At 37.5% G+C, this 18,045-nt stretch overlaps 1 protein-coding gene across 5 annotated transcripts; it reads left to right on the plus strand.

Annotated features, from left to right (window-relative positions):
- The first annotated feature begins 257 nt into the window (after window positions 1-257).
- Window positions 258-14,336, plus strand: Atg4b (Autophagy-related 4b). Of its 5 annotated transcripts, none has more exons than XM_045764098.2 (9): window positions 258-491; window positions 4,579-5,358; window positions 6,453-6,560; window positions 6,727-6,912; window positions 7,520-7,706; window positions 8,037-8,113; window positions 9,292-9,903; window positions 11,771-11,967; window positions 12,592-14,336. In XM_045764098.2, the coding sequence occupies exons 2-9, from the start codon at window positions 4,608-4,610 to the stop codon at window positions 12,766-12,768; spliced, it is 2,295 nt and encodes a 764-aa protein (XP_045620054.2). In that variant the 5' UTR covers window positions 258-491; window positions 4,579-4,607; the 3' UTR covers window positions 12,769-14,336. The 5 variants fall into 5 exon arrangements, with proteins under 5 accessions (XP_045620054.2, XP_045620057.2, XP_045620053.2 ...); XM_045764101.2 differs by having other exon boundaries at window positions 258-476; XM_045764097.2 differs by having other exon boundaries at window positions 259-415.
- Window positions 14,337-18,045: the final 3,709 nt, after the last annotated feature.

The raw sequence follows: 18,045 nt of genomic DNA on the forward strand, positions 1-18,045 counted from the left end.
CTTACCTAAATAAACATTTATTTATTTATTATTTATAATGACGATCCTTACAGAAAGCACACCCGCGAAAAACACAAGGAAATTAGGAACAATGCAGACATAAGATTTCCAGCAGATATCTAGGTCTAATTTAGGCAATTACAAGGTCACACTGCCTAGTGAATGTTTTATGCTGTAAATGTCCCTGTCAAGGGGTCTAATGGCCCTCAGGAAAATAATGGGACAGCGCACCCAATGGCCAGTATCGTACGCACTCCGTCCACTTGCAGACAAGTAACTACAACAAGTTTCCCCCCCACGTAAAAAGGCCGCCTGGTCGCTACAGTGTTGTTGTTCTGCAGATGATCGGTGGACGGGCTGTGTTTGGCAACCTTCATATTGCATTTCCTGTTCATATGGCGTGTCCACTCATCAGGTAATGATGTGTGTCGATGCAAGAGTTGGCTTTTCTGGTTATTGTAACGTGTGTGTGTAAGGTGAGGAGACCAGTGGTGAGTGAGTAGTCACACGACCAGTTATGGTTTCTCTACGGGACCAGGAAGCCTCTACGTGGGGTTTCAGGCCTTTTTTTGGCTAACTACTAACCTTCTCTAGGATGCAACCCACAACAGTTACCAAACTACATGGTATCTGTTTACTGGTAACTAAACAGAGGCATCTGGTAAAAGAAAGCGTTGCCCAAACGCCTCAGTCCTGCTACAGGGATTGAACCTTACCTTGAGGTTACCTTGAGGTGCTTCCGGGGCTTAGCGTCCCCGCGGCCCGGTCGTCGACCAGGCCTCCTGGTTGCTGGACTGATCAACCAGGCTGTTGGACGCGGCTGCTCGCAGCCTGACGTATGAGTAGTGGTTGATGGTTGATCAACCAAGCCTGGTTGATCAGGTATCCTTTGGATACCCTAACCCCAATGATTACTGCAGTCTCAGGACCCTTTATACCATGGAGAATTGGACCATATTTTAGGGTTATCTAATTATGTTCTATGTATTTTGTAGCTGGGAATCGCATCAAAATCATACTTCGTAGAAAAAAAATTATTTTACGAAATCTAAATAGGTTTTGGTGTTAAAAACAGGATCAAGGAAGTGAAAGTTAATTATGTTTACATTTACAGTATGTTAAAACTTTGTGAGAGACTTTCATTCATTGGAGGGCCACCTTACAGTGAAATATCAATATAAGGACACTTAATCTTAATACTTTCTTCTAAAAAGCTCTATGAAATATTTAAATGAGCAGGAGTAGGTTTCATATATTCTCTGTTGGTATAGTAGATATTAAAAAAAGTCTAATTTACCCGATTTACCTGAAGTCCACTAACCCTAGTGGCCCAGACAAGAACAGGAAGCCGGTGGCTTGTCGAAGTTCCCCCTATTTGCCGTGATGACCTTTTCTAGGTATATTTAAAAACTCAACACAATTTTGGCAGTTTCGGCTTCGGCAGGTAGATGGCTCCATGGGTTAATAACCCTGTGGGTGAAAAAGCATCCTCTGTTCTCAGTCATACTGTACATTGTGGCTTGTTGAGCTTGAAACCATTGCTCCTTGTGTTACATCTGACCTTCTGAAGAAAATATCTGGATCAACATCCTCTAACTTGTTCAGCACATTAAAAGTTTCAGTAAGATCAGCCCAGTCATGCCTGGTTTGTAGTGTTGTTAGCCCTGTGGCCCTCAACAGTTTCTGGAACGGGAGATGACAGCTCTGGGATGATTTGTTGCCTGGTGTTGCACTTTCTCCAGAGCAGATATGTTCTGAAAATGAGGTCTTCATGCTTAGATACAGTAATCCAAATGGGGGGGCACCGGAGATTTATACAGTTGAACCATTGCGTACCTTCTCCTTATAGTTAAAAGTACGCTTGATTATGCCAAGAGCTTGGTTAGCTTTTCTGACTGCTGCACCCACCCGTTGTGCAACTTTTAATGAGTGGTGGATTTTTACTCCAAGGTCCTTTTCTTCATCAATCGTAATGTAATGCTATTAATTTGATAGTCGTGGCATGGGTTGTTATGCCCCACATGCATGGTCTTGCATTTGTCAATATTAAAAAGCATTTGCCAGTCTTCTGACCATTTATGGAGTTCATATAGATCTCTTTATAAGGCTTCAATATCATCATCCACTTTACCATAAATCTTTGTGTCTGCAAATTTGATGATGTGGTTTGTAATATTCTCATCTGTCATTGATTTATGACAAAGAGAGTAGGTCCCAAAATGAACCCTTGTGGCACCCCACTTATCACATTTCTCCATTCAGATTCATTTCCATTTAGCACGACCCTTTGTTTTCTTTCCTTCAACCATTGTTTTATCCATAATAATATTTTAACATTTATTCCATGAACCTGTAATTTCCTTGCCACTATTTCATGTGGCACCTTATCAAAAGCTTTAGAAAACTCCATGTATAATACATTCACCGAAAGGATTTTGTCTGAGTAGCTGGTTACCGTTTACAAAAATGTGAGCAAGTATGTGACAGGTTGTGGTATCGCAGCTATACTGAACCAAGATGGTATGACTCTCCCTCACACAAATAAAAAAAATACTGCTATTGGCCTTGCAGTGTGTAAGATGCAGGTGGAAACAAATGAAAATCATCAAATAAATAATTAAACATTCACTGAAATAGTAATAACAAAAAATGACATATGACAATACTTGGCTATCAGGTGAACAAGTTAATATGACATTAATGCAAAAATCAACTGTAAGCAATGAATAAAAACCATAAAGATATACTGGTGTACTGAAGACAGCTACCATACCACCATGGCATCAGTCACACAACGTTGGCTGAAGGGGGACGACGGGTGAGAGACACAAAGGTGTTCCAAGAGCACTAAGAGAGAGACTGGCTCTCCCAGGGAGGCGGCGCCCTTTATATAGTCCGGCAGTGATGACTCGTCCAGTGTCAACGCAAGGTGGACACCTGGTTAACTGGCAAACTGCTCGTTGTGGTTGGTGGTGCCTTTGTGTTGAGCTGCACCACTGCCAGTTGAAGGCGGCTAACTGCTTGTTTGTGGGGCAAACTACCGGTTAGCAGAGGCGCCGTACTATCGTTATCTTAGAAACTGCCAGGGGGCGAACACTGCCTATCTCATGCACTGTGATGAAGAAAATGGCTACAACAACATTTTAGTACTTGGCTGTCTTATTACTGAAAAATATGCTGCTTATGGGGTGTCATATTCCCATGCCTTGGGTGTTTGTTTTAAAAGGAAGCAAGCAGTAGCAATAGGCAGACCCATGATTCTGAATAATATATGATCTCAATTGCTTCCCAATTATTATTAGACCTACCGCTCACATTTTGTGTATGGAGTGCATTACAAATGAACTAAACTGATAGCTGACTATAAGTACAGTAACAACCCTTGCTCTAACTTCAGTCAACCACTACCAGGTTGCAGGTCAGGTCAGTGTTTTCCCGACATCTGATTCCTCACTTCCATGCCTGATTCACAATAGCACAGTCACCTCTACTGGAGCCAGATAAACAGCTCTTACAAAAGTTAAAAGATTTGTTAATTTTCTAAGATGGCTGTCTCACTAAATAACAATAATACAGCAGCAACAATGTTCATATTTTCCCTTCTTATGATTGTGCTTATTCCAGTCACCTTATGTTTCCAGTTCCTTCAATCACTGTATTTTTGTTAACGCTTCTCTTCCTAAATGCCTGTTTGTTATCTCCATTCCTGACCAGTTATCTTCTCTGAGGGATTGGGTTTCTTCCTAGGCCATTCTTCTTTCCTTTTGAGTATCCAGTTCACAGGAATTTGTCGCCTTGTGATTCCTGTATATTAGAGTCTTGCATATTTCTGTTTAGCCCTGGCTCTATTGATGTTAATTCTATATGAGTAGCCTCATTCTGTGCTTCCATGAGGTTCGTGTATTTATTTCAAGCATATGGGAGGTGATGGATTCCCCGACTGTGCTGGAAGCTGACTACCATTCATCTCTCAACGATGCGATTCATTCTTTGATACTGGTTTTCATTCATGTCGCACCACTCTTTGTGCCTCTTGGCTTCAGGGCTTCTTGTCCTCTCAGTTGTGCAACACCTATCATTGCTGGACATCAATGTTGTTGTATCAAAAGCAAGGGCCAACCATAAACCCCCATCCCTGACAGTACCCATAAATCCACCAGTCGCACCTCCACAGATCTCCAGTATCAGCTCTTGATACTGGTAATGGCTCAAAAGGGCCACCACTTATGGGCTATTCATGCCCGTGCCACCTTTTGGGTGGCTTAATCTTCATCAATCAATCTACACAAGTTTAATGAGGCTAGCCCCAAGTGTCTGTCTTCCATCCTTACACAGAACATTCTCTGGTGTTAGCATACCGTTTACTGTAGTATTCATAGTCTATGCTGTGTAATGACCTGACCAGTTTACCAAGACCTCGGCTGATACAGTATTGTGGTTTAGCTTCAATGGTCATGTAAACCACATGTTAAATTGGTACTCGTTCTCTTTTATAGATACTGTACATGTATATACATTTTGTTAGGTCAGCCTGATGTGCTGTAGCCTATATTAACAACATCTTTATATTCTTTCCAGGGTCAATAAAGCATCACAACAAATGAAGGATGATTCCCAGTATTCAGTCTGTAGCTAGTAGACGTGCAGGTCCTCGGCATCAGCATAGAAGGTCCTCCAGTGGCAGCCATGAACTGAGGAACCAGACTGCTTTGCCCATTCCTATGGCCCAGGAATGCATCGAGGCTCCAAGATTTCTGCATGATTTTGTGTATGTGCATAACCCCTCTCGTGATCCAAGCTTGAGGCATATGGCTGAAGAACAGAATTTACCAACAGACCGGAGTAACAAATTAACACGAGTTAAACTCACTAAATCTCCCAATTCTGACCGTGACACGGGTAAATTTTTTGTAAGGACTGCAGGGGGCATGAGTGTCTCGATACCGGAGCTTCCACCCGAACCAACAAGCACAGCAGAAAACGTGCGTGTGAACATTGCAACACCACAACCTGTATCACAACTTGAAGATAGTACTTTGAAGAGCACTGTTACCCCAGCCATTACACCAGTTACGAAGACCCGTACAAATCAGACCAACAGTTATTTACCCCTCAGTGTGGAACTCATTGCAGGTAGAGGTCAAACCAGTATGCCCAGTGATGGTAATAAGAGCACTACCAACACCAAAGTGAGAAGTTTGCCGCCATCTCACACACTGGCTATGTCTGCTTCATTTATCAAATCATATTTTAGTTCTGGTCCTGAAAAACAACAATCAAAGAGTGCTGGCTCAACTCCAGAGACTGAGACTTCTGTCAAGACAAAAATGTTAGGATTATGGAATAATGTTAAATTTGGTAAGTTTTTGAGTCCTTTAAATGGATTACACACTTTTTTGTCTAGTAAACTTAGCAGTAATGTTCATGTGTCTTTTTTTTTTCTTTTGTACTTCCTGTAGATGTTCACTGTAATTTTTTTAATAAAATAAAGCAATTGGCTTTTATGCCTAGCATCTGTAAAGTTAAATTTATGGTGAATAAGTTTTTAACTAGTTTCATGAAATATCCTACACTCATTTAAGTTCATAACTTGCAATGACTGCATGACAATTTGAATGAAATCCTAATTCCACTGTGTAAATATTGCATTATTACCTGTATTATTATTACACACAGAATAATCACACTAACTTGATGTGTCAATTAGAAAATTCGTAGGAGCCATGATAAGGATTCGAACCTATGTGGTGGGTGTTCCCAAGCACACGCCCTAGTCAACTAGGTCACAACATGGTAGACCACAACTCAGTTGTGGCTCCTACGAATTTTATTATTATTATTATTATTACAGGTATACACAAGTTGCATAATTTGCTTATAGAATCTGCCAGCAATCAAATAAATATTCTTCTATGAGTTAACTTAAAATGCAGTACAGTAATAAATACGCATGAAACATGCCAATGAACATCATAATTCCCTGAATCAGTTTACTACAAAATAATTTGCTGGGAAGATCCCTTCAGTAGCTCACCAAGTTAAGCTCTGTTGAGCCAAGCCTTTGGGAAACGCACCAGGCCTGTGAGATCCACCCTTGACATCCTTGGGTTTTTTGTCCATTTTCTTTGGATGGGGCCTTAAGATATCTGTTGTGTGGTCTCTTAGCCACACAAATTAAGGTGTTTACACACCATAGCAATGATTGTTTGGTCTTAGCTCCTTGAAGGCAAGAGCAGGTCATGGAGGCCTGGTGTATATCCCTGAGGCTTGGCTGGATCAGTGTTAAGCTTGGGAAACTACTGAGAGCCAACTAGAAAATTACACTCAACACTTGATTTTTAAGCTCTTAAACTCGTTTTACGAGTTTAGGTATACAGTACATAATATATACTGTATATGCATGTATGTCATATGTAGTTACAAATCCTCATTACATTATGTGTATTTTGCAGGTTGGACAGTTAATCTAAAAACAAATTTCTCAAGGGATTCACCAGTTTACCTCCTAGGCTGTGTGTATCATAAATGTTTAGGTGAAGATGAAGAGAATTCCGAGGAGGGTAAGTTTCTCTTTTTTGTAGTATGTGTCAAAGATAAATTTATCTGTATTTTCACATTAAAATTAAAAAAAATGGTATAAAAATAACCTCCTGTAATATACTATACATGAAATTAAGAACAAGAAAAGTGAGATTTCAATATGTTTTGTTATCATTATTCACACAGAGGTAGAGAGGCATGGCATGGAAGCATTCAAACGCCACTTTCACAGTCTAGTATGGTGTACATATCGGCGACAGTTCCCCACCTTGCAGGACTCTACTCTAACCACTGATTGTGGCTGGGGCTGTATGTTAAGAACAGGCCAGATGATGCTAGCTCATGCTCTCATCCGACACTTCCTCACAAAAGGTACCTTAATTGTTCAGATGTTTGACATGGAAGCATTGCTTCATGAGAATTTTCAAATGTGAATAAAATTTAATCTTATTAATGATTTCTTGTTTTAGATGCACTGGACTTGAAGTACTGTTCGGTTTGGTACATTATCTCCATGTTCACATTGCCTCTTTAGTATACGTGTTCAGTTCTTGGTCTTGATGATTGATTGTCTTCCCTTCCCATTTTTATATGCTGACAATCCTTGTTATTTCTTGATGCTCATTTCGTACTTATGAGCAAGTGTTGACCAAAACAACATGTGGGAAAGATTGAAGTAATTCTCAAGTGTTCCTTCAGTAATTTCTATTTATGTGTATTTACAGGAACACGGCATCAAAGATAGATTTTCCCCTAAAGTATTTTATACTAGAAATTGCTTGCTACATTGAGTTTGTAACAAGTCGATGAAGATGCCTTAAGCCATTATTATGTGACTTCAGCAGCATTAGAGAATGTGATTATTATTTGCATTATCAAATGTTTGTCAATTTATAGGACAGTAATTCATAATATTCATGGAACTGCTTTGTAAACAATGCTACATTAAAAAAAAATGGTATTTTTTTTTTTTATACAGACTGGCGATACAACAAGAATATAACAGGACCAGATGACTTGGTTCATCGAAGCATCTTGCGGTGGTTCGGTGACTCCCCGTCACCACATTGTCCACTGTCACTTCATAACTTGGTTCACTTTGGGCAAAAGTTGGGAAAGAAAGCAGGGGATTGGTATGGACCAGCATCTGTAGCTTACATATTTAAGTAAGTCAAATTTTGATAACACGTAAATTAGGATAGACAAATCTCATAATAGCTCCCCAGTGCTACAAGCTGGTGCAACCAAGCCTTGGGGAACATCAGAACTATGACCCACGTTTCAACTTTCTGATTTGTCTTTTGGTCTGTTCTCTGGTGGTTTCTGACCCTGGACCCCCAGTAAGTGGTCATGGGCTATGGAGACCTGGTGTCTCCTTTCAAGAAATTTGTTAAAATAGAACATAACTGATGAAATAACATTTTCAGTATATTCAATGGTATGTTAATTATGGTAAACTAATACCAAACATAAATTTATACAATTTTACCTTTCAGAGAGGCTGTGGAAATGGGCTCCAAGTACATTCCTGATTTACAGAGAGTTTGTGTTTATGTTGCTCAAGATTGTGCCGGTAAGTTATACATTTGATAGTACAGTACAGTAATTAACACTTTAATGTTTCAATGATGCTAAAGCTCGTCATCTGTACTCCAGCAGTAAACATTCCAGTGATGTATCATCCATCTTGAAATTCTCACAGTTTATGCATAGCTTATAAGAGGACCATCTTGAGGGTCACCTGTCACTCAAGACAATAATTGCTCTTCTTGTGTGTGTTTTCACAATGGTTTGCAAATTACCTGTCAAAAAAGCGGGTGATATTCCTGCTTGTTTTTTGCCCTGTTTGTCATGTTGGCCCTGGCCTTCGGTCAGCCCTTGTGCCTTCTTGGTCTGTAGCTTTGTTATGCATGCTGCTTTGACAGTGGTCCTTGTCATGTCCACGGTTTATATCTGGACCCAGCGCTTCTGTGTGGCTCCAGCCACATTCCTTGCTTCTGAGGTAGTCTTCCTGCCCTACCCTTGGTCGTCCTAGATGTTGATCACAACATGTCGGCTCTCTTGATATGTTTTCCTTTCCTTGTGTGTGTGTGTGTGTGTGATTTCACAAAATACACTATATCCTTCTCGATGAGGTTTCACAAGAGAAAGAGGAGCTACTGAGGAGACCTACTCAGAAATACAATATACTGTGGTGTGATTGTAATTAAACACACCTTTTTCTTACTGATAGTTTACCTCAGTGGGTTGATCTCTGGTCTCCACTAGTCCTCTGCCCCCATTATGAAGGCAACGTGGTACAAAATAGCATTTATGCCCAGTGGGATGAGATTGTCTCGGAAGCCTGCCTTGACTATCATCACCTAACAGTCAGTGCCATATAAGCTCAGGGAACCTACTCAGGTCACACCCATAGAGGGACATTTCATTACACTCAACACTTTTATTTTGGTGTAAATTATTCACGCAAGAATGCAGAAATAGCCACATATAATTCATTACTAATTTTACTTTGAATATATTTTATACAAGTAAAATATACATTGTAATTTTAAGCATTTTATTCATCCTTTAATATTTAAGTTCTCTGATTTGCATCAAAAGATTTTTTTTTAGAATTAAAACAAAAGTAATTCTGTTAAAAAATTAATTAAATTAAAATCGATAATTTTGAACAGGTTATTCATATAACCACCATAATCTTATAATTATGCACTAATATACAAAATTTCCTTTTACTGTATTTTGCAGTATACATCCAAGATGTTTTGGACCTCTGCTTCTCTTCCTGTGTGTGTAATAAAGGCAATCTTATTAACGTGGCAAAAGTTATTCATAAAAGAAAATCTACTGTGCCTCAAGGAGGATTTTCACTTCCAGCTGATAAACTTGGTTCCTCCCCAGTGTTTAAAAAGGCTTCTAAGGCTGACCAAATGGACGGAAATAAGTTAAGTAGTGAGAAAAGATATTGTCAAGAAAATGAAGTGGAACAGGATACTGGACTAGACTCTGAAATAATCATGAATGGAAAATGTTGTAAAGATTCCCAGACAGAGATGTCGAGACAGACACAGAAGTGGCATTTCTTCTCGTCAAATTTATCCACGGGTGTTAATGACCAAGAAACGGATGAAAGTGTAAATCGAGAAAAACAAGATGGACTTGTGGGCAGCCAATCATTTGAGCAGTGTTCAGTGTGTGATAATTGGAGATCTGTTCTGGTAATGGTCCCTATTAGATTAGGAGGTGAAGCTTTAAATCCTATATACGCTCCATGTTTATATTCTCTCTTTACGCACGACTTATGTGTTGGCATCATTGGAGGACGACCAAGGCACTCGCTCTACTTTGTGGGATTCCAAGGTATGGTGTGTTTAACATTCATTAATTAATTGAATGTTATATATATATATATATATATATATATATATATATATATACATATATATATATATACATATATATATACAATAAAATAAAGGTAATTTGATATGCAGAAAATAAGTACAGTAATACCAAATGCATATAATACTAGTCATGACCTTTGACAATCTGTTGGCTTCCTGTCCCTGTTGATGCCAGTAAAGAAAGATGGTAACGTTACCTCAGGGAAGTTCAGATAAATAAATACAAGCTGGAAGAGAGTCAATCAACACCTTGTCTATGCCTCTTACAATGTGTATATGCACACATTAAGTTTATAGATGGACCATACCCCAATACATGGAACATAATGAATAATCTTATTAGTATTTAAACAGTAACTTTACATTTGTTTTATCAATGCCTATTTAGTGCTATATTGCAAAGAATTTTCTACATTTTAATCACAATAGCTCCTAGAATTCTTGCATATTTTGGTTAAACGTGTCTTAAACTACAGTCAAATTGTGGCTTAAAAATTAATTTATTAAAATTACTGTACAGTATTATGTTTCTTATAAGAGACCCGCTCTTTCCAGCTGTGCTATTAAAGAAAAAACTATTTCATGGTAAAAATAATTGTTACACTTTGTAATTTCCAGCTACACAAGATTAGAACTTGTGTGCATTCCAAAAACACTGGTACCTCGGCACTCGAACGGCTTCAAACTCAAACAATTTGGCACTCAAACACTTGAGAACAAAAACACTCGGTAGTAGACTTTGCTCGGCACTCAAACATAAACATGTGTACCAGACGAGTCAGTTTCCCAGTACTGTAGTTGTTGTTCAGGGCACAACCCCACTAAACTTCTCTGTAAACATTGTGTTTTCTTGGATATTTTTTTATATTCTTTACATAAATATAAGTCAACATGGTGCCTAAGAAGGTTAATGATAAGAGTCAAATGAAAGGAAAATTAGTTAGAACCACAATAGAGATGAAAAAAAACTCTCAGCAAAATATGAAAGTAGTGCCTGTTCAAAAACAAGCATCAATGGACAGGTTTCCTTGTACGAAAAGCATCCAGCGAGTCTCAAGAGGGAAATAGAAAAAGATAGAAAAGAGAAAGAATCCCCAGAAGCACAATTTCCTGATGTTTTTATGGAAGGGGACTCCCCCTATCAAACAATAATATCTCTTCCCCCCCCCCCCCTTTCTCCCTTCCACATATGCCATTAACTCTCCTAAGTAAAGTATAGGTAAAGTGAGACTGAATTTGCACTTATTTCATCAATTTATTGTGTTTATATGTGTATTTTATGTGGTCAAGAACACATTAATCCAATTTAAATTATTCCTTACGGGAAAAATTATTCGGTAGTAAGTACTGTATTTGAATAGATCAGTACTCAGCCTTATGTAACGAATTAAGTTTGAGTATCGAGGTTCCACTGTAATACTGGTATTATTATGCAGTACAGTGTACCACCAATAACTGTACTCATCAAATTACAGTTCATTCTCTTTTCTCAATTTTCTCGATTTTTATTTTATTATAATAAACACTACATAGCAATCCATCCTATTTGACAAGAGTATGGTGTAGTAAATATTATACACATTATTTTTGGCCTATTTACTGATGAATTGAGAGCTTCTTGCAGAGAGCAGGAAATTTGAGGGCAACAAACCTTCAGTGGAAGGAAAATTACCCTATTACTTTTTTCTAGTGTAGTTTCCTTGGAGTAAAATATATGTTGATTTACTAACTAGACTAGGATGGTCACAGTATACATTGAATTAAAAATTCTTTCATGGTGAATTTCAACAGCTTGCTAGCTAATACATTTGATTATTTGTCAGATGATTCACTGATCCACTTGGACCCACACCTTTGCCAAGATGCTGTCATGGTGACCCAGCAATATTTCTCTCTTTCCTCCTACCATTGTTCTTCCCCACGCAAAATGGCACTTTCCCGCATGGACCCTTCTGCTACCTTGGGCTTCTACTGCCACTCAAGACTAGACTTTTTACGACTGATGGAGGAACTTCCAGAGGTAAGAGCTTCAAAAATTCAACTGTTCTTATTAACTACAATAAAAGTATGGATTTCTTAAGATTAGTCTAATAATTAGCATACATGTATATATATGTGGGGTACTATGCATGTATGTGTGTTGCTTTTAATGTGTGCTTTTTCAATGCATTTTGTAATGAATATGCTAAGATTGTATTTCTTTAATGTCCCCTGATTTGATTATATTTTGATGCCATTGAAATCAGTGAATACCTAGTGCACTTGTTTATAAATTGTAGTGTGTGTACCTGTTACATATATTTTGACATACAGTACTTGTCAGTTTTAGATTTTGGAAGGCTATAACAAATTAATTGCATTCAGATTATTCAACTGCTTTTGTGCACTGCAGATTGATGGCATTTTGCACCTACAACTTCCAGATGCATGCTAGGCATCAAGTTTCCTATGTTATCAAATTAAATATTCAAATCTAGGCCTTTTCAAGTTTTTCTTAATTGTATGTACTGGTGCAAATAATCTTTTCTGACCTCAAAAGATTAAAATCTTTTGAGCTGCTATGATTTGAAAAAGAAATTGAAAAAGCACACTTAGCATTTAACAGCTCTTATTCTGTATATATAATATACTTATTTTGTTGCAGCTTGTTACACCCAAGCAGCCAGGATTTGAATACCCAATATTTGAGTTCTTGGATGGTCGGTGCGAAGATGCCGACGCCTGCGCTCGACAAGTTACTACAGAAGATGAAATGGCCGCTTCTCTACCAGGAGATACCCCACTCCTCCCTCAAGATTCCGAAGAGTTTGTGTTCCTCTGATTATATACCCCATCTGGTTAATGTATTATAGTACAGTAGAATATTATTGGTTTCCCAGTCATTGTGTGAAGTGTACAACTGTATTATTTGTAACAGATATAATACATTAAAAACATGTGCTGTATTCTGACAGTAATCACAGAGCATTTTAATTATTCTATGGTTCGGTGCCACGGTAAAATTTTTAATTTGTCAATACTTTTTAATATTGGTTATTATTATCCAGTGGATAGTTCTTGCCACAGAAAACTATGATATTCAGGAGTGACGTAAGTACCATTCCCAAGAATATCAAGATCAAGGCCTTACAAATGAAAATTCAACGTACTTTATATATTGCAAGAGCATAACTGTTGTAGAAGAATGGGGTGAAAGTCTCAAAGCTTTTAATATTACTTTCAATGTTTGGCTAAATTTTGTGCTAAATCAGAGAGAATTAAAAACTGAATAAGTGATACTTTTTTTATATTATTTGTCAGCTTGTATTGTCATTAAACTTTTTCATCCAAAACAGCATTATCTAGACACAGGGGAGCTAATATTAACATAGTTCAGTAACACACTGAACATTTTGCACGCTGCCAACTGAATATCAGATCCCAACAGCAAATAAAAATATCAGTACATGCCTTAAATCAAAGATTCATATACCTTGAGGTGCTTCCGGGGCTTAGCGTCCCCGCGGCCCGGTCGTCAACCAGGCCTCCTATATGCCCAAAATATTATCAACAAAACTTTTTATAAACACAAAGCTCAACAATAAGTATGTAATGAAAAGCTCATAAATGTTTTCATTGTATTTTACTGGAGTGTATATTATTTTTCAAGTGTTACTTCTATTGGAATATCTGGCATGCAAAATTTTGTTGATGACAGTTAACTGGTTAACACAAATGTTCAATTAAAGTACTGTAAGGTGGTTGGTAATGTGCATCAATAACTTAGGCTTGGATATGAATTAGTACAAGGTAGCCTTAATATTTTCTGTTCACTTACATTCACTGTGATCATTTATATTACTGAGTCAAGATAATAACATTTATCATCCATTGTAGTACTGGTTAAATATTTATTATGCTAATATTATCAGCAATTCAGAAATTTTTTTTATTACATTGTATAACGATAACCTGTTTTTAATTTATTTTCAGCGGTAAAGTAGATAAATATAACTACATATGTACAATATTAAGTGTGACATTAAAACTTATTTGTTTTTCATATATGAATATCATTGACTGTATTACTGAATTTATTTATTTACAGCATTAGTGAATAATTACTGAGTAATTACTGGATAATTGTGTATGTCTGGACATGCAACTTCCTAGAATTTAACAATGTAAAGTCACTTGTGTTCAGTTGTGTATATTTTGTATTAATGATAAGGCAAATGCAATGTTGTTGAGCTATAATAGAATGATTAATTTATTCTCTAAAAGTTTTAATACATTCGAGTGTCATTGTTTATACTGTAGTAATATTCATAATGAAATGCTACAGTCAAGGAGTGTTCCTTGTACCCTTTTATGTTCTCAATTTATAATACACTTCAATCTGAAAATATATCTTAGCGTTTTAATTTTAAACCTCGTCCAATGTTCTTAATTACTGTACAGAGAATGTGTGTATTAAATGTCAATCACAGTGGAGCAATGGTAAAAAATCGGGAGTAGATCATCAAACTTTGAGCTTCACCGCCAGTTTAGTAGTCTTAATTTTACATTACTGTTTAAAGTCTGACTTTTGGAGCAAACAGTGGAACCTTAATTCAACGAACCTTAATATCCAGTTGAGACACACACACTTTACATGTCAGATTTACTAACCTGATATGACAAAATTTCACTGAAATGGGATGTGGGGATTTGCTACGGATGTTGGGACCGAGTTCACAGTTGGAGGCAACATTGCAAAAAATAGTTTGGGCCTTGGAAAAGTCACCGTGCATATTTAGAAACAAATTCTGTGGTTCATTATAATTTTGAGATTCCCCTGTTTTCATTCTCTAATAAAGGTCTCTTTATTTTTCCTTTGAAAATAAGATTTGGAGGCTAGGGCATGGCAAATATGCTAGAGGTAGTAAAATCTTTACAGAGAGGCTCTCTTGGTAGCTGTCCTTCATTTGACAGATTGAAATTAAAATTCTGCTTCTGCTTCTGCTGAGAAGTTAATATCCTGTAATATCCAAATTGTACATGGATAATATTACTGTACTTGTTTAATCACTGTAAGCAAGAACATTTGTATAAAATTTATCGTATTATACAATATTAAATTTACTTAGTGTTCCATAGAAGTGTTATGCATAATGAGATGAATCGGTGATTCTAGAGTTAAGAATAACCAAGATCACATGTAGAATTCAATCATTATTGTGACTTGACAGCTATTATTCTCATCAATAGACTCCCCCTGATGTAAGTCATACATTTGACACTTAACATAAACCAGAGACATCGTCATTTGACTCCCACAGGCGGTCCGATTACGTCACGCACAAGGTGGTCTAGAACACGAACCCATCAGGAAGTATCTCTTTACATAGCACTAAGCTGCTTATATGGTATCCAAGAGAGACAGTGTGGCTCAAAACCCTTGAAAATTGTATAAATGTTTATAATGTATGAAGTTGTGTTGCCACAAACATAACTTGATTCCTTTAAGCAACGATTCTAAACTAGGGTTCCTCAGAACATTGTACAGCAGTTCCACGAGAATTTGCAAAAGCTTGCGAAAAAGTAAAATCAGACACCTCTTGTAATTGAGTAATAAACAATTTAAATTAAGATTTTAATGTGATGTATTAATAAAAAAAATAAATTTCATGCATCCCCTGTAAAAGATGCAAGCCCAAGTTTCACAATAAATTAGGATACACAAAATCAATTTTATCCTATGGAAACTTAATATTTGCAATTGTGAATGTATTATAAAACAAATTAACTTTTTTTTAACAGTTTTCTAAACAAAAAAATATTAATACAAAATCATCGCAAAATATAGAGAGAATGCTTGTAGCCAGTTAGCCAGATAAAAAATAACAAACATTTTCGCTTTACATTAACAGTAATAATTATTTTTTTTTTTTTAACAAGAGTTGTTACATTCTTGTAAAGCCACTAGCACGCATAGCGTTTCGAGTAGGTCTTTAATCCTAATTTTCCCCGGAATATGACCCTAAATCGTTTCACACCCAGGTACCCATTCACTGCTGGGTGAACAGAGGCGTACAGCTAAGGATTGGTGCCCAGTCAATCCTTCCCGGCCAGGATACGAGCCCGGGCCAAAACGCTCGCAAAGCGCCGGGCGAGTGTCTTACCACTGCGCTATGGGGACTGCTCAGAAATAGAAATAGGCAATAAATACTTTTGTAATATTTTATTCAAAATTATAAGTTATTATTATTTATTAAAACCACTGTTTTATACATCTATTTTGTAATTTACCCATGTCGAACCTAATGTGTGTCGGCCAGGTACAGGGGTTCCCTGTCGAACAATGTGTCGGCCAGTTAGGTTGTTGTTGTTATAGATTCAGCTACTCGGAACAAGTTCCAAGTAGCACAGGCTATGGTGAGCCCGTGGTGGACTTGCCTGGCACAGGAGCGGTCGACCAAAAAAAAAAAAAAAAAAAAAAAAAAAAAAAAAAAATTCTAACGCCAGTTAGGAGTTTCCCAAGATTAAATATTTCAAGGGTTCTTCCCCACCCCCAAATAAATGTTTAGAATCACTGCTTTAATCAATAACTAGTATCATATAAATACGTCCTCACGGAATCCCTACACACACAAGGGACACCACGAGCGTATAGCCCCTTATCCTGTAACTATACTTAAGATAATTACACCTAGGTAATTACACGCACACTTGATACTGTACACACAGAGTGTGTACAATACTTTCGCAAATAGAGTGGTAGACGGTTGGAACAAGTTGGGTGAGAAGGTGGTGGAGGCCAAGACCGTCAGTAGTTTCAAAGCGTTATATGACAAAGAGTGCTGGGAAGACGGGACACCACGAGCGTAGCTCTCATCCTGTAACTACACTTAGGTAATTACACGGAACCGCCAGAGAGGGGTTGGTGCACCTATGGTCATGACAATGGCATCCCGCCGTCACAATGGAAAGATACCGTATGTCTTATCAAAACAATGACTAGGTCACTGGTTATTATCACCCGTCATGACAAAGGAGCCATCACCCCTTATGACAAAGGGAGGCCAAACGTTGAGTGTTTTAAAGTTTATTCAGGCGATCGGTTCATAATGTTCATAATTTATAACAACGTGCAGGTTTGATCCATCAGTTGATTAAGCATTAATTTCCATAAATATTGGATAATTGTCAAGTTCCATTTGCAAAATTACAATCCAGAGAGCAATCTATCGGGTTTACTGTGTCGATCAGCAGCGGGTTGGCCATCTGCGTCCCCGTGAAGTCTACTGATGGTGAATGATCAGTAAACTAATAGATCATTAGTTTACTTGAAGGTGACAACTCCTCTGACCGTTTTGTTGTTTCACTGTAAACTGAGAACTTCACCCAGCGACTCAAGCTTAAACTTGGACACAAAGCGGTGGAGGCTGACTCCATACACAGTTTCAAGTGTAGATATGATAGAGTCCAATAGGTTTAGGAACCTGTACACCTGTTGATTGACAGTTGAGAGGCGGGACCAAAGAGCCAGAGCTCAACCCCTCAAGCATAAATAGGTAAATACAGCCGCTCCCATCACTTGACTTGCCTAAGGAAACATCTTTTTCAAGTTTACTTTAATAATTTTATAAAAATAACACTATTAGGCCTAATTCCCCCTTTTTTCCAAAACACTCCCACAGAAATAACTCAAATTCATGGACGTTGAGTAAGGCTAATTAAACCGAACGGTGATTAATTTTCCTAGTATGTACGTTGCTTCTTGGTACTCATACCTAAATTAAATTTTTGAATTTAAATGTTTAAATTTAAACATTTAAATTTGTTAATCTAAACCACGCAAACACACAACGTAACGGTCCCTATGATTCCCTTGTTACAACTTGTAATAAAATTGTTACATCTTGTTATAACGGTTTTATAACGTATTAGAGCGTTATTACAACTTGCTATATTGGCGGTTACAAGTGTGAATGTTGTAGCAACGTCGTGTGCTTGGCGCTGAAATTATGATATATTTTTTTAGTTAAAAAAATAGCCCAGAGGATATTTTTTTCCTCTAGGACGAGCCTGCGTTGCACCGGACGTTTTTATCATGTACAGGACGCTGAGATGCCAT

Source organism: Procambarus clarkii, chromosome 76 (genome assembly GCF_040958095.1).
Source record: "Procambarus clarkii isolate CNS0578487 chromosome 76, FALCON_Pclarkii_2.0, whole genome shotgun sequence".
Lineage (NCBI taxonomy): Eukaryota > Metazoa > Arthropoda > Malacostraca > Decapoda > Cambaridae > Procambarus > Procambarus clarkii.